This window comes from Artibeus jamaicensis, unplaced genomic scaffold (assembly GCF_021234435.1).
Source record: "Artibeus jamaicensis isolate MK-2021 breed Jamaican fruit bat unplaced genomic scaffold, CSHL_Jam_final scaffold_3151, whole genome shotgun sequence".
NCBI classification, from domain to species: Eukaryota; Metazoa; Chordata; class Mammalia; order Chiroptera; family Phyllostomidae; genus Artibeus; species Artibeus jamaicensis.
In genome coordinates this window covers 5,436,739-5,462,558 of record NW_026522037.1, presented here as the reverse complement: position 1 = coordinate 5,462,558, position 25,820 = coordinate 5,436,739, and the positions used below count along the sequence as shown (strand labels likewise).

Genomic DNA, 25,820 nt, shown 5'->3' with positions numbered 1-25,820 from the left:
TGTTGAAGACTAAATGAGAGAAAGTACTCACTTAGCGCAGTACCTGTTACACAATAAACACTGGATTAATGGGAGCTATTATTATCCAAAAAAGACAGTTACTCATCAAGTAGGTGTCTGTAAGGCTGCTTATAAATGGCTATTCAAAAGAACTTCATGATATTCTCAAGACATTCTGAAATAAAAATAATTTTTTAAAAAGACATTCTGAAATAAAGAAATGAATCACCAGTACTCAGACTGATCCTCCTGGAAACTGGTGACCACCACGGTTGGTCTCCTTAGAATATCACAGAACATGGAAATCAGTGACACGCCCAGAAAGTGAAAACCTTTGGACATCACTATGGTTGGTAAAGAGAACAAAGTAAGAAGGAAGCTGGCTGTCTTCAATTAATTTCACTTTATTCTTTTTCTCCACCTATTTTGTATTTTAAAAAACCCTAAGAGAGTAATTCCTTAGCAAATGCCACGGGCTAAAACCTTGTCTAGAGGTGACAACCCCAGCATCACAAAGTCGCCCTAGTAAGGAAAAGAACTGTTCAGAACTGTGCTTTCTAAAAATGTCAAAACAACAGAAAATGCTAGAAGCATGAAAGCTACAAGAGAACTGTTAAGTAATCTACTATAATATACCTGTCTTGATTAAAATTAGGCATTCAAGAATAGCCAAAGTAGCTGAACTCAGAAACTAAATTCTAGGCAAGGTATGCCAGCGGAAGACACTACAATTGACTCCAGATAACACAAACCTTATGTGAATTAAATCATTTCCGCATCTACAGTCTTTTGCAAAGATTTCCCAAATTCCTTCAAACAAGTAATCCACCTAGTAAGGAAGTTTTTCTCAATATACACACACTTATTTGACGTTCTATGGTGATGTTTGCATGACACCGTGAATGTAATTACATCTGTCATGAAAATCTTAAGTATGTCATGAGAATACAGACAACTGTACTTTACGCCATATTGGTAAAAGGAATTTTCATAACCCAACATCCAGATTACAACTACTAACCACTACTGCATGTTTGAAAGGCAAAGGGACTGCGGTAACACCTTCAGGAAAAAGTCTTTCCCTGCCCAACAAAAACCTACTGTAATAAACAAGAACTATGTAACTTGTTAACCTGAAACACTCACCTGAACTAATTCCTTTAAACCACAATTAACTCTTCACTATCATGACAGTAACGGAGAATAAAGGCTTCCATAATTACATTTCAGAAACAACCCTTTTACCCAACACAGCGACATCAGGGCCATGCCTTCTCTCCAGAAGAAAATAAAAGGAGTTTATGTTTCTTTTTTCTAAACTCGGGAAGGTATAGCACAGGGTAAGGTCCGGAGGACGCAGTTCTCAAAGAAACCGATACTACGGCTATCTGACTAGACATCACTGGTGATAAATTACCAAAAGCGAAGACTTCATGCTTTTAAAAGCCCGCACTAAAATGCCTGGCTGGTCCTAAGCCACACCACCAAAAGGCTTAAATAAATTGGCTCCAGTTCATTACCAAGGAAAGAAAATGTTTATGAGAATTTTAACTTGAGTGTGAAACAATGTAAACTAAACACCACCTAAAACAAGCACTAATGTACTTGGGTACCGTTAAGGATCACCTCCACAGCAGGAAGAATCACTGTGACCCCCAATTTGACCTTAACCCAAGGCTGTTTTAAATCATGCCCTTTTTAGCGCTGACCAGCATCTTGGTGTTTCTCTCCATTTCTCCCTCCCTTCCCCTCTCTGTAAAAATAAATAAGTAAAATGTCTTTAAATAAATCACGCCCTTTTCATCCTTTGTTGTCACTGAGGATCTCACTGTTAATATGCCACTCAGAAAGAATGCCATGACTTGACAAGCACTATAAAGTAGCGGTTTTCATGGACGGTTTTTTCAAGAAACGTTTCATGGAGCTTCCAGCTACGTGCCCGGGGTTTAGTCACACGGGACACCCATAGATGTTAATGAAGTGGCCAGGCTAACTAACCCTCAGGAAATCCACCCACCAAAAGTGAGGAGCTCTAGATGGAGCGTGAGTGACAGAGCAAGCAACAACTTTTAGCATAAGAAAAAGTTGTAAACCCTTTTTATCTCCAAACAATTTAATTTAGGAATTTATAAATAAGCCCCACAGCTTGACATGAGTTTGCAACAGATCCCACCCCGCATGTCACCTTCGCTATTCCCAGAAGCTCCTGCTGCCTGAACTGCAACATTCTGACCCGCACACCAGCTACACAGAATGAACCCGGTAAAAGGTCGCTGAAGGAAAGGCAGGGTTAATTGTATTGTTATACTGCTGTCCTCCAAAGCCGACTGAATTAAAATACCTTTCCTCGGCAATACGATCAAGAAGTGCGCTCCGTTGTTGGAAAACTTTTAAGGTACCGATCCTGCTGGGAAGTCGGGCTCTCCTGTTGTATTTGCACTTTCATCCTACACATTTTCCTTTACGTAAGACCGAGAGGAATTTGACTAGCCCACCCCGAAGGCCAGCGGGCCCGACACCCCCGTGCAGCCGCGGGAAGCCACGTTTTCCTCGGGCAGCCTGATTCCCCACCCCTCGTGAAAATAATGCCTGTGGCCACCGGAGACTTCCCCGACCGGGCTCCAAAACTTGCAGGTTTAAATGGCCAAACTGGAACCAACCAGGGCAGCTGTCATCTGAAACTCAGGAAAGCTGAGAGCAGCCAACTCCGCGGAACAAGGAAGGGTGCGGAGAGATGTGGCGGGGCCCACCGGAGGGAATGCGTTCGGCTCCCCTCCCCAGCCCCCCATCGGTTCGCTTTCCTGCAGCCCCAGCGCCGCCATCCTGCTCCTGAATAATTAAACGCGCTGGGAAGGGAGGGAGGAGGCCAGGGAGGCAGTTTCTCGCCCGAGTTTCCCGGGCCCAGGGGATGCGGTCGCGAGGCCGAGGGGCCGTGTCCCCTGCGCACGGAGGACTTTCCTCGGGGGCCGGGCAGAGACTGGGGCGACCCCGCGGCCTGCGGGGCGGCCGGAAACGGGGCGCGGGGCGTGACGTGGAGGAGGGGACGACAAAGGGGCGCGGGGGCCCCGGCCGCGCTCCCCGCGGGCCCGCAGGGGCCGGGACAGGTGGCCGGGCCTGGCCGGGAACAATGGGGGGGCCGCGGCCGCCCCCTGGCGCTCACCTACCTCCGGTGCCCTCCGAGTTCTCGTTGAGGCTGCCCGAGGAGTCGTGCTGGGCGCCCACACACCCGCCCATGGGGGCCCCCGGCGCCGCGTCCGCCACCTCCGGCTCTCGTCCGGGCCCGCCGCCGCTCGCTCAGCCTCCTCAGGCGCCGCCGCCGCCGCCGAGCTCCGGACGGGCGCGCCGCTCCGCTCGCCCGCCGCGGCCCAGCCTCCGCCCCCCTCGCCGCTCCACCCACCGCCTTGGCTCGGCCCCTTCCTCCGCGCCCACTTCTGCCTCAGCCCCCGGGCCGCCCGCCCCGCAGGCCGGGCCCGCGCGCCGCTCGCCCCTCCGGCTCAGCCGCGCCAGGCCCGGGCTGGCCCATCCCGGGCGGGCCGCAGCGCCCGTCTGGCCCCTTCACAGCCGCGAACGCCCGCGTCCCGGCGACCCCCGCGCTCGCGCCGCCCGCCCGCGGCGCCCCATCCGCCCCCAACGCGGCGGCACCGCCCTCCGCACCCTTGGCCTGGGCTCGGTCCGGCCCGCCCGGAACCGCCGGGGGGCGGGGCCACGGGGCGCGACGCGCTGATTGGCTGGGGGCGGGGCCGCGAGCGGAGGAAGCGGAGAAGAAAGGCGGGGAGGGGGAGTAGAGGGGAGCTCCCGCCCCAAGAGGAGGCAGAGGGGGCCCGGGGTCGGTCAAGGGGAAGAGGCAGGAGGAGGAGGCGTGGAGGAGGGAGAAGGGAAGACGCGGGGAAGAAAGGCAAGGGAAGAAGGGAGAGGCAGTGGGAAAGGAAGAACAAAAGTGAGAAAGTGGAAAGGGGCACGATCGAGTTTCTGGCTCCCCCTCCGGAGTCAGCTTTTTCTGGTGGGAGCGGGGCGTGGAAGTCTTGGAAGACACGCCGGCGGGGACCGGGAGGCTCCCCGAGAAACTGGCAGAAGGGGATCCCGGCTGACGGTGGAGGTCCAGCACCTTTTGGACTGTGCAGAGCCCCGTCTAGGCTTTCCCTTGCCTGCCCCACCTTCATGCCCCCTAAAATCACTGTACCCCATTATTAAAAGTAGGGGGGGCACTTGTGGCTGCGGACTGAACTCAGATTACAGAGGCGAGGCGTCCTGTGTCGGAAGAGATAAGACCTGCCAGTAGTTCAAGGGGCGTGGGTTTGTTCATTTTCATAAGATTGATTACTCAGACACAATGCTACTTCTCTTAGGTATCTTAAACGGTCTTTAGACCGTGACGTATACTGGAGTATAAATAAATAAAATACTCTGTTGTTTCTAAACTGGAATTTGGTACATTGACCACACCCCACGTTCTTGGCAGCTGCTATCCTAATTTAAGCCAAATTGTTAATGGTCCCGTCAGAATTGGGCTTCTTGGGAGGAAGCCTTAAAATTTTTACCATCCTGCTTGGGCCTTTCTAAAGCTTATTTCTACCTAAGCTGTTTTAACTATCTGCTCCATTTTTATATCACTTTTTTTTAAAACATCCTGGGTCAGTTTTTGTTTAGCATTAAAGAAATGTAAGTGAAATATCCAAGCAGGAGCCTCTCTGCAGTTTGGAATTTGCATTTAAATATATTTTCATCCACTGCTGGTGGGGGTGTGAATTGGTTCAACCTTTTTGCAAAGCAATTTAGCAATGAGGTTCACGAGCCTTTAAAAATATTCACACCCTTTGACATGGGATCATTTCATATATGGAGGGGGATGGGGGGATTGGAAATAGTCCAAAATGCAGAAAGATTTGGGTCCTTGTATTCATCGGATAATCAGATAAAAACGAGGGCTCAACCAACAAAACCCTATACTTACAGCACAGAAATGTGAGATAGAAGTCTGCGGAATTAAATGTATTAAATTTGTGGGTAGTCGTGAACGTTCAAAAGAGCCTACATATGGACGTCTTTTCTGAGTCTGCACAGGTTGCGCTGGCATTCAGGCACTATGTCAGAGGGCCTTCTAGCTTATCATTCTCGGCTGAGTATTCACGTAGGCAGACAAGACAGCACTTTTCTGAAGGAGAGCTGCATGCTGAAAAATCTTTAAAGGGATTGCTTTGTCCTGAATTTCACTCTAGAAATTGCTGAAACCAAGACTTTGTGATGTCTATTAAACAGATGGTAGGCACCCAAGTGATGAGTGCTTTCTGATGAGCACTGTGGAGCTGGCGCTAAAAAGGGAGCAATCTCACCGAGATTCTCAGCTGTGGATTGTTCTCCATCCTACCTTTTCTTAGAGCAAGGACCCAAGCTCTGCTGTCCACTTCCTGGGCTGGACTCTGGCTTCTATCCTGCGCTAGCTATGTGATCTTAAGTTTCTGCGTAGCTTGGTTTCTCACCCATTAAATTGGGCCACAACTCTTCTCTTTACATCTCACTTCACCTAAACTTAAAGTGAGGCCTAAACTATTTAAGACCTGCAGAAGTTGCCTTCCTGGGGTGTGTGTGTGTGTGTGTGTGTGTATGCACTTTTCTATATTATATTGCATTTTTATTGAGATAGAATTCATGTGCCCAGTATTTAACCAATTTAAAGTGTATAATTTGATGGGTTTTAGTATATGCACAATCCATTTCAGAAAGGGTGATCTGGGTGATCCATTTTCATCACCTCAGAAAGAAATACCATTAGTGGTCACTCCCCATTTCCTGCCAAACCCTAGGCTCAGTCCTCATCTATTCCTTGTCTCTACCGATCTGTCTGTTCTAGACCTTTTATCTAAACAGAATCCTAGGTGGTCTTTGGTGAAGGGTTATGATGTCTATAGCATGATGTTCATCCATGTTGCAGAATGTGACAGTCCTTCGTTCCTTTTTATGGCTGAGTAATAGTCCATCGTGTGGCTAGACCACATTTTGTTTATCTATTCATGAGCTAATGGGCATTTGGGTTGTTCCTACCTTTTCACGATGGTGAAGAGTGCTGTTACAAACATTCCTGTACAGTTTTGTTTGAACGCCCGCTTTCAATTATTTCCGGAGTAGAACTGATGGGTCATAGAGTCATTCAATATTTAATTTATGGAAGAACCACCAAACTGTTTTCCACAGTGGTTGGATCACTTTACCTTCCCATGAGCAATGTATGAGGCTTCTAATTTCTCCATATCCACAACCTCATTTGCTACTTTTTGAGTTATTATTATTATTACTATTATAGCCATTGTATTGACTATGAAGTGGTGCTTCACTGTGGGGTTGATTTGCATTTCCCTAGTGACTAAGGATGTGGAGCATCTTTACATGAGCTTGTTTGGCCCTTTGTATATCTTCTTGGGAGAAATGTCTATTTAAGTCCTTTTGACCACTTTTTAATCGGCTTTTTTGGTTGTTTTGTGTTGTAAGAGTTAGCTGTAGGTCTTTACAGATGCCCTTTATTAGGCTGAGGAATTTCCATGTTATTCCTAGTTACTGAGAGTTGTTTCTTTTTTTAACTCAAGAATGGATTTAGATTTTGCCAATGCCTTTTTGCATCAGCAAGATGATCATATGCTTTTCCTTTTTTAGTTTGTTATTATGATGAATTACACTGATGGATTTTCAAGTCTTAACCAATCTTGAATTCCTTGGATAAGTGACTTGACCGTGATATTTGTCCTTTTTAGCACACAGTTGGATTCAATTTGCTAAAATTTTGTTCAGAAATTTTACATCCACATTTATGAAGAATTGGTCTATAGGGTTTTTTTTTTTCTTTAACGCTCTTTCTATAGTTTTGGTGTCTGATATTTCAATTTTCTGGAAGTGAAAAGGAACTCCAAAGAATAGAGGATGGATGACTATGAAGCAGCCATGCCCCAGCGCTGAGTCAGTACTGGGTTAGTACTTAAGGAAGACGTCCCTCTAGGGCTGAGAACCAGACCTTCTCAGAGAAGACAGGGCCCTGGTTTGATGAACAGTAGAGAGGTTACTGTTGTAACCTATCAGTGAAGTGGCTGGAGATCCATCCTGTGAGGTGATGGAGGACAGCTCTCCATAGGAGGTATCCTACCAGAGCCATTAGGCTATGAAACTGCTATGCAGGGGGATGGCTGGGGAAGCTGGGAACTGGGAGGTGGTGTTGGCTCTTGTGTCTTGCAGGAGCTGGGCCTTGGAGAAGCTGCTGCCAACTGTGGGAACCTGGTGCTGGAGCAGCCACAGACCCTGAAGTTGCTACATGAGAGAAGCTCTCTGTGCTGCAGAAGCTAGGCAGTGGGCAGGCTGCACACCTCCCAGGAGCCTGGCCTCCGAGAAGCTACCCGTGCTGTGGAGGTCTACCGAGTGAGAAAATGGGAATTCCACCGGCAATGTCTCTCCAGTGCCCTCTGCTGTCAAAGTGACACATTGTGCCAACTGGCAAAGGCATAAAATTTAAAGGGCCCATATCCATTTTCACAGAGCAGGCAGTGAAGAGTGGGTTTGGATCTGAAGAAGTGCTGGAGTTGGAAAATCACCATTTTTCAACTACAGTACTTTCTATGGACTGAATATTTATGGCCCCCCATTCAAGTGCTGGAGTTGGAAAATCACCATTTTTCAACTGCAGCAGTTTGTATGGACTGAATATTTATGGCCCTAATGTAATACTATTTGGTGGCATGCAGCTGGGAGGTAATTGGGTCAAGAGAGTACGGCCCCCATGTTGGGATTAGGGTCCTTAGAAGAGGAAGAGAACTAGTCCTTTCTCTCTTGGTCTTTCTTTCTGTCATGTGAGGATACAAAGAGAAAAGAGCTCTTGCCAGAACCTGACCACGCTCACAGCCTGACCTCAGACTTCCAGCCTCCAGACGAATGAGAAATAAAGGTCTGTGATGACATTCTGTTCTAGCAGCCTGATCTAATACAGATACAAAAATTGGTTCAGGCAAAAATCACCAGTGGATGTGAACTATATGAAGAAATTTTGACGAGGAGGTGGATGGATACTGGCATTGTCTTTTTTTTTTTTTTTTTTTTTTTTTTACAGAGAAGGGAAGGAGAGAGAGAGGGAGAGAAATATCAGTGTGTGGTTTCCTCTCTTGCACCCCCTCCTGGGGACCTGGCCTGCAACCCTGGCATGTGCCCTGACTAGGAATCAAACCTAGGATGCTTTGGTTCACAGCCCCCGCGCTCAATCCTTTGAGCTACACCAGCCAGGGGGCATTGTCTTAAAATATCACCCGCACAGAATCCTTATTTATTCAAAGTGGAAAATAGTTATAACACAAGAAAAATGCACAACAGATAAGGAGTAACTGGGGCGTTTTAAGCCTTAAAGACACGTGACACATTTGTGTATCAGACATACAGGTGGGTCGAGTTTGATATTTCCGTTTCTTTTAAAAGCAAGCAGTGATGAACAGGATACCTTTATACTTCATATGCCACCTAGGTGAAAGTACATACCTTCTGATGACAGCGAGACGGGGCCGGACCTGAGTTCTCCGCTCCCTCTACAAATATGTGAGGGATAGAGCTTCAGTTTGGTGGTCGCCCCACTGCCTCGGAGAACTGCGCCGCGGAGACCTGCATCCACAAGGTTAAGACTGCCCTGTAGAAAAAAGTTCCTTTCCTCAATGTCCCGCCATCGTTCTGAGGCTGAGTCTCATTGGCATGGCTTGGCCCACGTGCCCATTGTTGAGCCAATGGCTACCCAGAAGTCTAACCTTGATTGGCCAGGTTCAGGTCACGTGCCTATTGCTGCCGCCAATGAGTGAAACCCGTCCCATCCAAATCTTGTGGATTCCAAGGAAGAGAATGGTGGTTCCCCAGAGGAAAAGGAGGGCGATACTTCTCAAAGAAAGGAAAGTAGATCACAGGCAGCTGAAACTCACAATGTCCGCTATATACAAAAGTAATAATTTGTGTGTGATTATGTCAATAACAACAATAATAATGATACCCGCCATCAACTGCCTGTTTACTATGGGCTAGCGCTGTTCCCATTGCTTTCTATCTATGAACTCATTAAATCCTTGTACCAACCCTGTGAGGCAGGCGCTATTATTATCCTCACTTTATAGGCGAGAATTTAGTTCTGCCTAAGCTCAAATTAATTACCATGCTACATTGTCTCACATTAAGAAAATGTGTCAGACACCTACTATAGTGTTTGTTTGATTTTTTTTTTTCTTCCCCTCTCATCACTCTAACTGGGTGGGCACATTCGCGGGCTCAACACTGAGCACGATAATGAACACCACCCCCACCCGAGGCTTCACCACAAACTCAGAAGACAGAAAAGCAACAGATCCCTTGCCTGCAGGGGTCCCAGCCTGGTGGGGAGACAGACACATAAATGCAGGAGTACTGGGCATCACAGCAACATTCTCTATAAAGAAACTTCCAAAGCGTTTTTAAAGTCTTATAGTTTAGTCGTGTGATGGGAGGAGGATCCAAGTGTGATAGGCAGTGACAGCGACATGAGCAGGGCAAGGCCCACAGACCAGCTATGGCAGGTCACCAGGGTGGACAACTCCTGGTACCTAGGAACGGGCAAACCTCAGCTGGCACTTCAGCCCCAGGGTGACTTTCCTCCCCTTGCATACTGCTCGCTGGTTGTATGGTCTAGACTCCCTGACCTTTCCTATGCTGGCCGTGGCCATGCGGTCAGTTCAAGTACTCCCCGGATCTTTCCTATCTTGGCATGTTGCTAGTCATTTAGGTTAGGACCACCCCTGCCCCCACCACCCCTTAGACGGGGGCTGGAGCATAGCATAGCCCTTAGGCATTAAGCCCCCAGTGCCATGAGTTTGTGGCCCATACGAAATATATCTAGGCCTCAGTTGTTTGAGCACCAGGCTCAGGAAAACTCTCTCCCTCCCCCTCCCTTCCCCTCGCCTCCCCCTTCCTCTCTCCTGCTCCATCCTGTACTTCTGAGAATCTCCACAGTTCATCCCCTATGGAGCATCTAGTTTGGGTTGAAAATAAGCCCAATGAGTAGAGCACACCTAGAAAGGCGGTGTCTCCTATTGGGCTTTGCTGTACTTTCCAGGAGCAGGAGTGAGTACTTAGTTCCTCACACTTTACTTACTCTCATTCAGCAAGGGCCCCGGGGCCTGGGGCCAACCCCAGCAGCCCATTGAAACTATTCGTTCAAGGTCTGCGGTTTTATCCTAAAGGTGCAGGCAAGTTTTATATTCTGCTGCACAATATGTTTGTGTTTGTTTCAAAATGAACATGTGTAAAGCAACTTACTGGTTAAGTTGCTTAAATTTCTACTGCCAACCTTCCCCCCCATAACCAATTTTTGGGTTGAAATGAAGTTCTAGAAGTAGTTTTGGGTAGCTCTCAACACCCTGCTGCTGTGCAATCCCAAGGAACCAGCCCAGGGGTGAAAGTGCACCCCTGGGTGACTCCTCCACTTGCCAAATGCCTTCCAGAACAAACACAGAGCGTCTGTACACCCTCCTCTGCACGCCGAGGGTGCTGATGGGGGCCGGAGAGGCTGGTGGCAAAGAGACTTTCCAGCTGAGAATGTCTGTCTGCTCAGCCCCAGGGCCTGGCACAATTTAAGGGGATGGTTACGATTAAACAGGAAAACAGTATTTCCTTACTTGGGGATAAAACTTCTCTGTGAGAATGTTTAAATTTTGCTTTTCCATTTGGGGGATATTTTTAAAAGATGGGTAGGCATACAAACGTCAGCCTCAACAACTGTTCTGTTAGCAGGTTGAATTAGAGTCCCAGGCTAGTACTTACAGTATCAAGGGCTAATGAGAAAAGAACAACATTGGACTTGACACATCATGTGGACTGAATGTCTGTATCCCTTCAAAACTCCTATGTGGAAATCCAATCCCCAAGGTGATATTTGGAGGCAAGGCCTTTAGGGGGTGATTAGGTCATGAGGGTGGGGCCCTCACGAAAGAGAATAGCGCCCTTAGAAGAAGAGGCCAGATTAAAAAGAAAAAGAAAAGAGCCAGAGAACCAACTTGCTCTTTCCACCATATGCGGACACAGCAAGACGTGGGCAGTCGGCCACCCAGAGGAGGGCTGTCCCAGAACCCAACCACACTGCCACTCTGGTCTCAGACTTCCACCATCCCGGACTGTGCGAAATCAATTTTTGTCGTGTGCAAGCCACTCAGCCCACGGTACTTTGTCACGGCAGCCCGAGCAGACTAAGGCCGTGTGTCAGTAATGTATTTGCACCACGTGAGGGCTGAAAGCACCGCGGTGTGTGACTTTAACAAAGGAGCCAAGGATAGATCAAGGGGAATGCAGAATATTTTCAATAAATGACGCCGGGAAAACTGGACAAGCCGGGTGCAAACCAGTGGAACCGGGCCACTGTTTTACTCTAACCACAAAAACTCATTCAAAATGCGTTACAGATTTGAATGTAAGACCTGAAACCTTAAAACTCCGAGCAGAAAAACACAGGCAGCAAACTCCATGACATCAGCCTTGGCAATGATTTTTTTTTTGTATTTGGCCAAAGCAAAGGTGAGAGAAAAAAAAGCAAAAACAAACAAGGAGGACTGTGTTAAACCAAAACACTTCTCCACAGCATAGAAAAAAATCAACAGAATGAAAAGAAAGACAATCGATCAAATGAGAGAAAATATTTCCAAATCACATATCTAGTAAGAAGTTAATATCCTAAAAGTATAAAGAATTCGTATAACTCAAGAGTAAAAAAACACACAGTCTGATTTAAAAGTGTGCAGAAGATACAAAGAGGCATTTTTTTACAAGAAAGATATACCGATGGCCAACAGGTGCATGAAAAGGGACTCAGCAGCACGAATCAGGGAAATGCAAATCAAAACCATAATGAGGTGTCGCTTCACACCTGTTAGGATGGCGGTGCAAAAAAAGGCAAGAGATGGGTGTCGGGGAGGACAGGGAGGGGTGCACTGTGCCCCGTTGGTGAGAATGTAAACTGCTGCAGCCACTGTGGAAAACGGTATGGAGTTTCCTCAAAAAATTAAACGTGGAATTACCTACCCAGCAGGTCTATTCCTGGGGTTTATGCCCCAAAGAATTGAAATCAGGGACTCGATATTTGTGCACTCATGTTCCCACCCCTATACACAAGGCCAGAAAGATGAAAGAAACCCAAGTGTCCATCGGCAGATAAGAAAATAAAATATGGCATAAATGTGTCTATGTTACTCCTAGTGGAAATCCAATCAGGATATGCAAGTGATTTTGGGGGGGGCCTGAAGGACTATTATTCAGCCTTAAATAGTCTGACACACACTACAAAATGAAGACGTCAAGTGCAGTGAGCCAGCCACCAAAGAACAAATGCTGTATGACTGCACTTATATCAGGGACCTAGAGGGGTGAGGCTCGTAGACAGAAGGTAGCACTGTGGTTACCGGGGGCTGGGAGAGGGGAGAGTGAGGGGCCGTCTAAAGAGTGCAGAGTCTCGGCTGGGAAAGATGCAAAGGTTACAGAGATGGACGGTGGTGACAGCTACATGGCAATGTGAAGGCACTTAATGCCACTAACCTGTACACCTAGAAGGGTTGAAATGGTAAACTTTGCTATGTGTGTTTTACCACAACAAAAACTACAGTGAAAATAGTTTACCAAGTCCATCTTCACAGCAGCAAAGACAGGACCTGGTTCACAGGTCTCCTCCAAGGTCGCCCTGAAGCCACCGCTTACTTCCCAAGGGGCAAAAATGCCGTGCCAGGCATCCCGATCCTTCTACAGGGGATTTCCAGAGGACCCTCCAAGGGAACATTCTCCTGGGCCTGAGATAAACACCAGGAGAAAAGTCGGCCAATCTGCAGTTATTTTAAACTGAGGACCAAGCTGGCTTGGTTACTCTGCTGAACATACTCAGATGTGCCCATCCGAGTCAGAGTCCTTGAGAAGCATCGTGGGGCCCAAACCCAATTGCAGAACACTGCAATGCTCTGAATAACGATCAAATTCTAGGATCTACGATGGCATTTTCCAAAGTGCGTTCTCTGGGATGTTCGTGAACACTGTATGAAAAAAAAAGAACCCTGTTGTCAAATACGGCTTGGGGATGCTGGATGAAAGTAGGGCAAGCAGCTTCTTTCCTGTAGAATTCTCAGAGCCCCTGCCGTGCGCTGTGTGACATGGGCCCCAAGGCAAGGAGGCTTGGATGACACTTACACAGCGTCTGCCAAGTGGACTTGACCACACAGTGCTTTGTCACGATCATGTGAGGGACTGATATTCCGTAACTACACTTTGGAAAAACTTTCAGTGAGAACAAAGTAATAAAATAGGAGATACACCAGGCCAGGGGCTTGGCAAACGATCGATCCGCTTTGGGCCTGACCCATCCAGCTGCTTGTTTTTGTACAGAGCTAAGAATGGGTTTGCCGTGCTAAACGGTTACATTTTAAATAGTTACGCAAGTCCTTGCATAACCCTCTGGGTTTGCCTCTTGGCTCCCAAGACCCAAAATATTTAGTATCTGACTCTTTCAGAAGAAGTTTGCCAACTCCTACATTAGGCAATGAAAATACTTGAAGGCTATAAATTCTGTGGGTGAGGCATACATTATTTTTATTCATCTTCCCAACTCTGTTGGAAGGACCTTCTTGTCCCCATTTTACAGAAGAGGATGCTAAGTATCACAGAGGTAGTGTCCTCAGAGCCTAAACTCAAACCCAGCTCCATCTAACTCTGAAGTCCATTAATTGGTCCATTGTCGGTGGTTTACAAAGCGGGGTCCTTGCATCCCAGGGCCCAGATAAGACTTGTTGCTGAAGCATAGAGAGAAATTAGATCTTTTAATTGTAAATTCTTTAGCTTATCCTTTAGATAATTTTAATTTTGTGTATATATACAGGGTCCAGCCAAAGTAATGCCATTGGGTACTTGAATGTCTCACAGGAGACGGACGGCATTTTGAACATTTTGCCTAAGGTGTCATGTGGTGTGCTTGAGTGTCATGTTGTTATGTTGAAGAATTACATGCTTACGGTTTTGTAATAAAAGATTTTGTAACAAAAAAGAAGCGTTAGTACTGCCAGACCCTGTATTTTATTATGATAAATCAGCTGAAATTAGCCTAATCAGCAGCCTATAGACTTTTTTTTTGTTTGTTTTAGATTTTATTTCGAGAGAAGTAGGAAAAGAGAGAGGGAGAGAAACATCAATGTGTGGTTGCCTCTTGAGCGCCCCCTACTGAGGACCTGGCTCACAGCCCAGACATGTGCCCTGACTGGGAATCCAACCAGCAACCCTCAGGTTTGCAGGCTGGTGCTCAATCCACTGAGCCACACCAGCCAGGGCCCAAGAGATAGTTTTTAAGAAGCCTATGAATCGCTCCCTTTTCTCCTCACCTGAGTTCAAAACCGAGAGAGGCAAAGAGGGATCTGGTAAATGGAGAACAAGATGTCATCTTTATTCTCGAGACAGCTATGGCAGTGTCTGGCTTAGGCAAGGTGGGCTGCAGTCACAGGTTTCCTGAGCCTGCATCCCAGAATCAGACATACTGACCCAGGCCCAGGCAGCCCCGAAGAGCACAGGACTCCTTTGGGGGCACCTTTTACCATGAAGCCTCCCCGATCAGGGGCCGAGTGGGAGGTGTGCCCCTGAGGACATTGGACCCCCCCAACACATACACACAGAGGAGATGGAGGGGCTGAGCTCTGCATCCCCCATGCCTGACTCCTTCTCCCCTTAATATCAGTCATTGAGACAACTTCCTCTTCTCCCCCAGGGAGACAGGGAGGGCCAGAGTGTTGGCCTAATGAAGCTCTCTTCATGCGGACGGGAGCCCAGGCATGCTGTGCAAAAATCTCCCATCTACCAATCTTGGACATGATATATTCACTTAGTAAACCTAAAAATTGTATTGATAGCACACAATAAAAGATGTCTGAAGACCACTCTTTTATACTGTATTGTACAAGTGTGTGTGGCCAAGTCCTGTGCACTTGAAAGGAATTAGAAAATATAATTTATCGTAGGGCCTGGGCTTTCTGGGTCCTTGAGAGAGGAAGCTGGGCTTTACCAACTTGAACTTGAATGCTCTGAACACTGCCAAGAATTGACAGGTCTCTCTATGAAGGAAAACTTATTGGTGAGGGAGGAAGCAAATTCCCTTCCTGGCATATTCTCTGAACGGTTTCCTACCTGTGGCAGTCTCACAGCTGGGAAGTCCATTCAGGTTTGGCCTCGTTAGACCAATGGCAAACAGGAAGCTTCCAAGTTCACGGGCAGCCCTCTATTCGCAGAAGTACTGTGTGCTCTGATACTGCCGACATTAGAATGGAAGACTGGGTCGCACTGAGTGGGGGAGTTATAGCTGGAATTAGGGTTAGGGGCCAGCTCAGGGTGTGTTCAAAGAGAGTTCAAGGTAGGGCTGAAATGTGAAATTTGACATTTTCTAGGTTTATTATTTCCCGTGTGAAGCAGTGCTCCTGCTAGATGTTCTGTGAAGTGTGCATGCTCTGGTCAAGTACGTTTGAACAACCAAATCCAAACTCCTCATTCCCGCTGCACACTATTATACAATAAGCTTCGAGAAAGTCCTGCCTTGAAGAAACTGTTTATATCTCCCAGGATTTATTGAACTAACATGTCCCCTGAACACTAATTTCAAAATATTTATTGGCCCTGGCTGGTGTAGCTCAGTGGATTGAGCACGGGCTTGTGAGGCAAAGGGTCGCTGGTTCGATTTCCAGTGAGGGTACATGCCTGGGTTGCAGGCCAGGTCCCCAGTAGGGGACACATGAGAGGCAACCACACACATTGATGTTTCGCTCCCACTCTTTCTCCATCCCTTCCCCTCTCCCTAAAAAATAAATAAATAAAATATTTTTAAAAAATATTTATTGATGCTTGTCCTGGAAAACACACTTTGTGGTTCGCAGGCCTGCGCTCAATCCAGAGCTACACCAGCCAGGGCTCGGAAAACACACTTTGGAAAATGGTGAATGAAGATTATAGATTTGGGGGTCTCCAGGTCTTACAATGTAAGGGGCTTTGAGATACCCACGTCCATCCCCAGATCAGCCGAGACCATGGGTAAACTTAGTCTCTCAGACTATTCATTTCCATCCACTAAATGGGTATCATTCCTACCTAGAACTGTAGCAAAATTAAATAGATACCTACAAGGTTCTCAACCAATAGTGTGTACTCAACAAAAGTTAGCCCTTTTCCTTAGGTATGGACTCAGGTTTTAGAAAGAGGAAGTATTTCTGGAGGACGATCTTGAACCCAGGAAGTAATTACATCAGGCTGAGATCTGTATGTGATTAGCATTTGGAAGGGGACACAGTACCAGGTCAAAGAGCTTGCGTAGGACCAGACACGGCACTAGCTCTGGCAGACTTGACCCACTGCCTTCATATGTAAAATGCAGACATCAGGTTCACAGAGAATTTTTAGGATGAAATAAGTGTATGTAGTGTGGCCCACAGTAAATGCTCAGAAAATTCATGGTGACACAGACTGTAATAGTACAGAGCACAGTTTTTTGAACACTTTTAAGGCAAGGTGTCAATTGAGTCTGGCCATTTCCTGGAATTGGAACATGCACACTATCTCCTCACGATGGACTTTTTAAAAGGTGCAGATGTCTGCTGATTCCAACTTTCAGGGGGTGCATCCCAGCAAGGTACACAGGACAGCTAAAGTTATGATCACCAAAGTTTGGGGACTGCTGCCTGGGCACCATGGGTAGCAAGAATGTGAGGACCAGATGGACACTGGGCTGGAGGAGGCATGGACATTCAAGACCCTGGGCTCGGAGAAGAGTGGCCCCGTGACCTGAGTCTCAGACCCACAAGTTCACCATGACCCTTCAGAGGAGGGTGTTGGCCGGTGTGTGAATGGGAGCTGGCTGGTGTCCGGTGTGCCATTCCTGGGGCGGTGTAACGGGAGTGACGGGGGCTGGTTCCGGGCCTGCAGGAAGGGGATGGGCGAGTGCCCCTGAGAGCAGGCCAGTTCTGGTCCCTGACCACGTCCGGTTCCCATCCCTTTCCGTCCCATGAGGCCTGTGCCCTCGCACCCACCAGGGGAGCCCAGGCCATTGGTACGGGTCATCTTACGGCAAAGTGCTCTTGGTTTGGGAGAAGTGGGAGGGAACGTTCCCAAGGGGACCTGAACCACATGATTTTTCCTTCTCATGGGAACAGATATAATACAGCGTATGAAGGACCAGTACCCCTAAGCCAGGTCTGCCAGAGTGCCCTGCCTTCCTTACTGTGTCTCCTCCAAGGGGGATGAACATGTATGTAAATCCTTCACACTTCTTCTGTTCGGGGGGCTCTGCCGGTCCTCTTCTTCTCTCCCTAGAGGGTGGGTGGCAGTGTCATTTTGTTTGAAGACTCACCTGGGACACAGAAGGCTCCATGTCGGGTTGGTTTTGTCTCAGCTCTGCCCCTGGGGAAGTAACAAAAGGACACACAATGGCCTCCGCCTCTGGGCAGCGGAGGGCTTGGGGCAGTCCCCTCGGAGCCCCGCCCTCTGGCACACGCCTGTCAGTAGACAAAACTGGGGACCCACTCAAGACTCCTGGGCCATGTGAGTTTAGGCAGAGCTGAGAACATGTGGGAGACGCCCAGCTTCCCCTTGGCTTCTGGACCCTGTAGTTAAGGGAGGCAAGGTGCACTAGGGCCCGGAGAGAGGTCACTCCCATTTCCAGGCAATGCCCAAATACAAAGGCTCCCACGGGCTTCCGTTCTCTGATCTCAAAACTCCAGGCCAGGATGCCAGGGCGCCAGGTGACGTGTCCTTTCTGCAACCAAGTAAAGTTCACAGACACCACGTTTTTGCCATGGGGCTTGAAACCAGTCAAGCATGTTTTTATTTAAAAAAAAAAAAAGGAAAAGTCTAATGGTAAGTATATTGTCTATACATGCTACAGCTAATTGTTCATCACCCCTCCCCCTCACATTATATATCCTCATTGGATTGTGTGTGTGTGTTCAAAGGAAACAAAAACCACCACCGGAATCTGCCTGTTTGCCGAGGACAGAGGGAGCACTGAGTGTCCAGAGGTCTCTGGCATCATCCTGCGAGCTGACACACGGTGGCAAGGCAATGCCGTTGGCGACCACTGTTCCTGGAGGGATGCAAGCCACGGCCTACTCACTCAGGGGCTCCCTGTATCGGGGCGTGTAGGCAGGAGCTAAGGTGGCCATCGCTCCTCACCACCCCCAGCAGAGTGAAAGGGGCACTGCTGACAATCACAGACACATACGGGGGCCAGATGTGGGCGCCTTCGGGGTCCCGGAATTGCTCACCACTGGAATGAGCCTGGTGGGCACCCCCCCGTGGGTGTCTACAGAAGAGCTGAAAGAGAAGGCTGCTGGCCGTGGCCCTCGGCTTGGCTTCTCCAGGGAAGCAGAGACTGAGCTCCCTTGTCCCCGCCTGGAGCTAGGAAGGCCTCCTTCAGAGTGAAGGGCAGGAACGGGAAGGGGATGGAGATGCTGCAGTATGGCGAGCGGCTCAGGGACCCGCAGGGTAGCACCAGAAACCAGACGTCACCCCACCAAGTGGACGGTCACGCCTGTGGGAAGGGTCCTCAACACCTGGGGAGCCTCCTGGTTTTAGCTCCGCAGAGTCAGAACCTTAGCCAAGTTCGGAGCAATGCCTCTGGGCTGAGGGAGGGCAGCCTGCACCCTCAGGCCTCGGTATAAGCCAGTCACCACCCATTCGGGCCACAGTTTGACGCAAGGGAATCCACGGCGTGGCTGTTGGCTGCAAAAGTCCTGAATGTTGGGCCAGGACAACCATGAGGGACAAGACTGCCGTGCGTGGCTAAGGCTGTTGTGTGCCCACCGTCACAGTTCAAAGAGAAGGGCGAGGCTTCCCAGGGTCAGGCAGACCTGGCACTTAGAGACTCAGCACAGGAAAGGCAGGGAGGCAGGCCATGGACCTTCGCCTTCTCGCTGTCCAGGGGCCAGCTGTTGGAGGACCGGAGCAAATCCTTCTTCCTACCGCTCCAAGCTGGCATTGGTACAGGCTGAATAAATACTGGGCTAGTCCGTCCCTCAGGTCCTTCCAAGCCTTGGGGAGATTCGGCACCTGCCCTTGAATGTGGCAAGTTTGTTTTCCTCTGTTCCACCTGGTGACGAAATCCCAGAAAAGTTTTCAGGCCTAGAACGTAGCCTAAAAAATCGATGACCTGACGAGGCCCATGGTGGTGGCTCCCACTGTCGAACGGAAGGCTGGCCTGGGCCCTCGTGATTCCTCCAAAGGGACAGCATCACAAGCGGTTTCAGCTGGAGCCCAGCTGTCCCCAGGTCCCAACCTGAGACGAGGACCAGACCCCCCCGCAATGGCAAAGGACATCCAAGTGACAATTTTGAGCGAAGGCCTGTTTCAACCAGTGGAGGCCCTTAAAACAAAGATTCTTCCAAAGATCTGGGGTTGCCACAGCTGTGGTTTTACTTTAAGACGTAAGGTAAGACACAGGAAGTCAGCAGGGATGAGGAAAGCAGAGAACCCTGCCTGTGTCTGCCCTTCAGATACTGACCGGTCGGATCGTGGGGTGGGGGGAGGGGCAGCTCAAAGTCAGGAGGGCCACCTACCTCCCTGGAGTACGTTTCACTGCTGGTGGCGGAGGAAGTCACGGACACTGGGTGCGGGAAAACTCCTGGATTCCAGGCTCAGCCCAGCCACTGACACTACTCAGATGAAGCTAGGAATGGGGCCTCATGCCCTGGGTCTGTTTTCTCACTACAGATCGGGGCTGACCCCGCACCCCTCACAGGGCTGAAGTAAAGCAGGGACCCTCCGGAGCCTGGCGTGGGGGTTATTCCTTACAGCCCAGGCCATTTCCACGGCCGTAAGTCCAGGACAGTTTTGAACATGCTCTGTCGATTGCTCACAAAGAGTGGCCATGGTCCTAGACAGTGTAACCTTAAATCCACAGGCAAGACCCCCCCCCACCGCAACTTCCAGGTGCCTAGGGAAGTGCCCACCGCTGTGGCGGAGACATCGAGAGAGGAGGGCTCAGGACAAAAAGTATCCTGAGGAAGAACAGTGAATGGAGAGAAATGTGGCTTCTGTACCTTTGGTTCCCGTCAGAATAATAATAATAATAATAATAATAATAATAATAATAATAGCAAGTTCTTTCATTTGCAGAAAAACGTGCTGGCCAGAGAAAGAACCAGTCCATTCCCACCCAGCTGACTCCCAGGAGGAGGGAATGAGGTCAAAGTCAAACCCTTTCGGTGGAATCAGCAAACAGAACCGCAGCTCTTCCAGCCAGGCAGGCAGCCGCCTGCAGCCCGGTCCACCCGGCGCCTAGCACGGGGCAGGCGCTCACCAAATTCTTGGAAAGGTCAATGAAAGCACAAAGTGAGTCGGAAAAAAAAAAAAACAACAACTTAGAGCTTTGTCTTTTGAAATGTATGAGTCACACCCTGCCTCGCAGCTTCATAAAAGCAGTTTAAACCGAAGTGGATCCCTCAGGAAAACACGCCACGGGGGCCTCCTCCTAAGCGAGGGGACCGTGAAGAGGTGGGTGGCCCTGCTCCCCACCCACGGTTCTGGGCACAGGGCCAAGGGGCGAGCGGGCGCAGGGAGGTGCCCCTCAGGGCCCTGCCCCAAGGTTCTCAGGGACGGGATCCACAAACCCACTGAAGGTCAAGAACAGGACTGAATAGGACTAAGGAAGCTCCTCCTACAGACACATCCAGGGTCCACGTGGTGGGGGGTGTGGGGAGGGGAGAGGACCTCCTGCACGGCAGGTGGCCAGCGAGCATCCCCAGGAAAGCTGGCTTTGTGGTTCTAGAAGCATTACAGCCAAGGGACCCTCTGAACGGGTGACTCTGGGGCAGGATAGGGCGGGGGGGGGGGGGAGGGGCACTGTCCTTTCACCCCCGGGCAGCCTGGTCCTCCCGCAGAAGCTCCCTGTGGGGAGCTGGCAGCCTGGGGACCTGGTTCTGGTTCTGTACGTGACCATGACTCTAGGTGAACCACACCCTGGAAATGGGTAGGAGGGCTGCCCTGGGTTCCTCCCAGGGTGACAGAGAAGGACAGTGCCAGGGGGAAAGAAAACTATGAACACCAGAGCGCAGCAGCAGAGTGTGACAGGAGGCATCTGCCTGGCCCTTGGGTCCCTGTCACCTGAGGGGACCATTGCTTTGACGGGAGAACTAGCGGCTGGTCCTAGAGCCACCAGGGCCCCTCAAGGCAGGCACGAGGGACCACCTCGTCTCCCTCGGTGGCCTCAGCTCTCTCCCTCTGGGACACCAGCACGGGAGCAAAACACAGGGCTCTGACCCCCACGCTTCTCCCTCCCCCTGCCTGGCCGGCCTGTTCCAGGGTGAAGGGAGCAGGCCTGGCGGTCAGGCTGGCCTGGATTCACACCCTCTCCCCTTTCCTTCTAGCTAGTGTGCCCGGGGCACCCTGAACCCCAATTTCCTCCTCTACGGAAGGAGTGTGCTCTCACAAGAGAGGGTTCAATGTGAATGTCAAGTGCGGTGCACGGAGTCTGCCACTGACTAGCTACTCAGCAGGGGGTTGCTCATATAGGAGCGTGGCTTGGGGATGGTCCCCCTTTCAAACAAACATTGAGATTCCTGCTCCCAGCGGACAGAGTGACACGCCCCAGGGTGGGGCGGAGACCGTCTGGAGTGTGGCAGTACAGCAAGCTCCGGGCTGGACACATCCCTTCTGGACCCATCGGGCTCCCCAGACAGAAGATGAGAGGCAGGATGGGCCACATGGGTCAAACCCGAGAGCCCCAGGGGCCTGAGTATCTGGAGAGGAGGACACCCCCTTGGGATTGGCCACAGAGCCCACTTCTATGGGCTGAAGTCCTTGTTTGGCGCCAGGCATTTTGGAAGCCGGGTGAACAGAAAGTCACCGGGCTCTTCAGCATGCGGAGGAGTTGGCATAAGCTGTCGTGGACCGCCGGGGCTGCCCCTCCCTTCGCTGGGTCCAAGCAATGAGAAACCCTTTGTGTGGTTTCTCCAGATGAGGGGGTTCTGGTCCTGGAGGCCCTGGAGAGTCACGGTGGCGCTGCCGGGCGGGCAGGGAAGCTTGGTGGCATTGCCACTGGCCTTTAAGGCAGGGACTGTGAGTGGAGAGAGAGCAAGCGCGTGGCCTCTGAGCCCCAAGGGGCTGCCACGGTGGGAGGGCCGACTACCCATAGGAGGGAAGAAACCACAGTTCCCCAGAGCCTTCCTTCCTCCGAAGCTGCGTGGAGAATGATAAATTAAGAGGCGAATTAAATATGTGGGCAAAACCAGCAGGGACTCACAGGCCCTCCCGACAGTGGGGAGGAGGCGGCGGCTAGGGCTTCTTTCTGAGATAGTTGGAAGGAATCCACCCTTCCCAGGAGGGCGCCCCGCTGAGGACATGGCAGAACCACCAGCCACTACTGTTCTTTTCTCGAACCTCGAACACTGTCCCCTCCTGGAAGCTGCTCGTGTCTTCATCGCCTTCAAAGTTGGCCACGGCCACATACAAGTCCTTCGGGCTGTCGGCACCGGGGAGGGGGGCTGCGGCCACCCTCTCCCTGTTTTCTCCGATCTTGCCTACCATCCTCGGCCCCAGGCCCAGCCCGCCTTTGCCTGGATTGTCATCTTGGCCCCCTGAGGAGTTGGCGAGGAAAGGTTTGGCTTTTGGAGGGACCAGTAGGGCGCGGCCTGGGGCAGGAGCTGCCCGGCCTTCACCGGCCTCCCGCTGCGGCCCTCCGGCCTCTGGGAGTGGCCTGGAGCAGGAGGTTTTCTTGGGGGGCGGTGGTCTGCGGGGCGGGATCATGGGTCTCTGCTGGGGTGCCTCTTGGAGAGGCACGGGCGCATTCTTAGGCACAGGATCCGTGGTCTTGGCTGGCCTTGGAGGGGCTCTGCAGGGGGTCTCCTTCGGGCTGAGCCCGTCCTGCTTGCCTGTCCAGTCCTGTGCGCGGCCAGGCCCCTCCCCCGGGAGGAAGCTGCGGCTGACGGGCAGGTCTTGGCCCCCACTGGCCTGGTGGCTGCTCTCTCCGTCCAACAAGGGCTTGTCCTGGGACTTGGCAGGCCTGAGCTTGCTCCTGAGGTTGCAGATGTCCACTTGGTCTTCGCCCTGAGGTGGCTCTGTCCTGGGGGAAGAAGCTGGCTTTGGCCTAACCTGAGGTTTGGACTTGAAGAAGGGATTCTGGGGAATGGCTTCTGGTTTCTCCTCCGGTGGGTCAGCTTTGGATTTGGAGATGGGCCGGAGGTTGGGCTTCTTCACTTCCTTGGCCAATACTTTGTGGCCACATTCCAGCCCCATCTCATTTTTCAGCTGGAACAACTTGCTTTTGTCAGGTCTGGGCTCTGGCCTCCTGCCGTCCCGGGCTGGGGGGTTGTGTTTGGCCGGGATCATCGGCAGCACCGTGCCAGGAGGCCTGGGCGAGGGGCCCCGGAGCTGCTCCATCCTCTGCCGCTCCCGTTCCTGCAGCTCCCCTTCGGACTTGATGATGGATTCTTTCCGGGGGGGCAGGCTGGGCTTCTCCTCCAGGTCACGGTCCGAGATCTCCTCATAGCCAGCACACAACACGTCTGAAGACCCCCTTCTCAGGCCCTCCTTACCCCCTTTCCAGTCTTTGGACCATGGTACCCCAGGGTCCGTGGCACCGAGCGGGGCATCGGGCAGGGGCCGAGAGGGGCCGCTGGCCTCACTACCTGTGTTGCTCTCCATTGCTGCTGCATCTCCCAGCCGGAGCTGGGTCACCTCGTTGGGCAACGGAGCCAGGAAGTTGGGTCTCGAGGCATTGCTGGTCTTCTTATACTTGTCAATGAAGGTTGCCGGGGCCCATCCTTCCTTGTCGTCAATCTGAATGTACCACCAGCCACTCAAGTTCTTCTCGATCACCTGGATGGAAGGACAGAGGAAAGTACTTAGTAGGTTAGGGCTCCAGAGCCAGTGGACCAGGATGCCAGACGGGACCCACGTGCAGCTGGACCTCCAGAAGGGGGGCTTTGCACTCAGGAGGCTCCCAGACCACGGGTCTGGCGGACCATCCACAGAGACCACCATGCACCAGGAATACCTCACACACAGGGGGAGTTTCTCATCTAACTTTGGAGCTCCCCAGAAGGGGTCTCGAGCACCTGGACTTGCAGATAACTGGTCCACATGACAGATGACTGCAAGAAGTCACAAGTGAGGGGATGGGCAGTGTGAGAGCCGATTGTGAGCAGGTTACAGCTCTGGGCCGCTGGGGCTTAATCCACCAGGGATCCCCCGAGAGGCCATGGAGAATCAGACTGTCCCACTGGGGGCAGGGACGTTTACCTCCGGACTCACAGTTCTGCCCAGCCCCGAAGGGATTAATCCCCCCACTTTCTGGACAGTGCCCACAGGCTGCAGGAACCTGTATGCAGCTGCGGGTCAGACACTCAGGGTGCAGGGTGGGCCAGCAGCAGAGTCGGCTACGATTCTAAAGAAGTACTGATGAAACCGCACGCAGCCCACACTGGCCCCGGTGGCTACTCCTTGCAGGCCTTGTGGGATGAGAAATGTGTATCCTTAAACGTGAGAATCCCACTCAGCTCACGTTTACATTCAGGGAAAGGGATGCTGGGGGAGGTAAAGCAAGCGTCCATCTCCTCTCCTTCTCCCTCTGGGATATACACCCACTGAACGGAACGGTGGGTGGAACCACCCATGACTTTAAGGTGTTGTTTTACCTGTGGCCTTTCGTTCAGGACCATGTGTCTAAATTCACACGGGTGAAAGGTGTGCATGCTTCATGCTATGGGCAGAACTGTATCTACCCAAAATTCCTATGTCGATGTCCTCACCCCTGGACCTTAGAATGTGACTCTATTTGAAGACCGAGCCTTTGAAGAGGTAATTAAGTTAAAGGGGGTCATGAGGGTGGGGACACCTGATCCTATGTGGTGTCCTTATAGATTAGGACCCAAGGGCACATACACAATGAGGGACAACCATGTGAGGACCCAGGGAGAGGATGGCCATCTACAAGCTAGGGGGAGGAATCACCCCTGCTGACGCTTTGATCTTGGACTTCCAGCCTGCAGAGCGGTGAGAAAATAAATCCCCACTGTTTAAACCACCCAGTCTGTGGTACTTGGGGATGGCGGCCTGAGTGAATTAATACCTGCCGATCTCTGGTGGGCTCTGGGCACAGGAGGTCTGATTAATGCTCACAACTGCCCCATGAGATGGGGGTGATGACTCCATTTGACAGGTGCAGACCCGAGCCTCGAGCGACTCCGTGGTGGAGGTGGGAGACAAAGGCAGGCTGGTGGGCTCTGCAGCCTGAGCCCTCCCCCTATCTGCCTCTATTCTAAAGAAGGCACTCTGTCTGGGGAGGAGCTGTGCCTGAAAAAATAAAATGCTAGGAGCAAAGAGGGCTGAGGGCGCAGCTCTGTGCCCAGCTCGGAGAGGAATGGCGGCCACAGACTCGGTGCAGCAGGCAGCGGCCGGGCTCTGGGGCCTGCAGTCCTGGGCCCCAGTTCCGGCTTCACCACGTACTGTTTGAAGGACCCTGCGTGAACCACATTCCTGAGATTCCACACCACAAAAAAAGAGATACTGGTGAAAACGATCACCCCCGCTTGTGGGTTTTCATGATGATCACATAAGCTAAAGCATACATCAGCACTCGGGCAGATCCCAAAAGGTAAATGTTACCTATTATTAAATTACAGCAAAGGTCACTGAGAGAGCAAAATGCACGTGATGGGCATATACGTAAGTCCCACTGGACTCTCTCCAGGAAAGGGCACGGATAACTGTAAGCCCTTCACCTGAGGGCGACCAGCATCCTACCAACACTTGGTAGCTACGGTAACAATTAAAGGTGATTCTGGACATACAAGTCA

General features: G+C 50.9%; 2 protein-coding genes across 3 annotated transcripts in view; both read right to left on the bottom strand.

Moving 5' to 3' along the window:
• UBTD2 (ubiquitin domain containing 2) overlaps positions 1-3,318 on the bottom strand; it is a 37,612-nt gene extending 34,294 nt beyond the window's left edge. The window contains exon 1 of the mRNA XM_037127882.2: positions 3,165-3,318. Within this exon, the coding sequence (XP_036983777.1) occupies positions 3,165-3,234 (70 nt within the window). The 5' untranslated portion in view covers positions 3,235-3,318. The remainder of the gene's footprint in view (positions 1-3,164) is intronic.
• Positions 3,319-20,645: 17,327 nt separating this feature from the next.
• Positions 20,646-25,820, bottom strand: part of SH3PXD2B (SH3 and PX domains 2B) — a 76,283-nt gene continuing 71,108 nt past the window's right edge. For both annotated transcript variants that reach the window (XM_053656981.1, XM_053656982.1), the window contains one exon: positions 20,646-23,841. In XM_053656981.1, the coding sequence (XP_053512956.1) occupies positions 22,300-23,841 (1,542 nt within the window). In that variant the 3' untranslated portion in view covers positions 20,646-22,299. The remainder of the gene's footprint in view (positions 23,842-25,820) is intronic.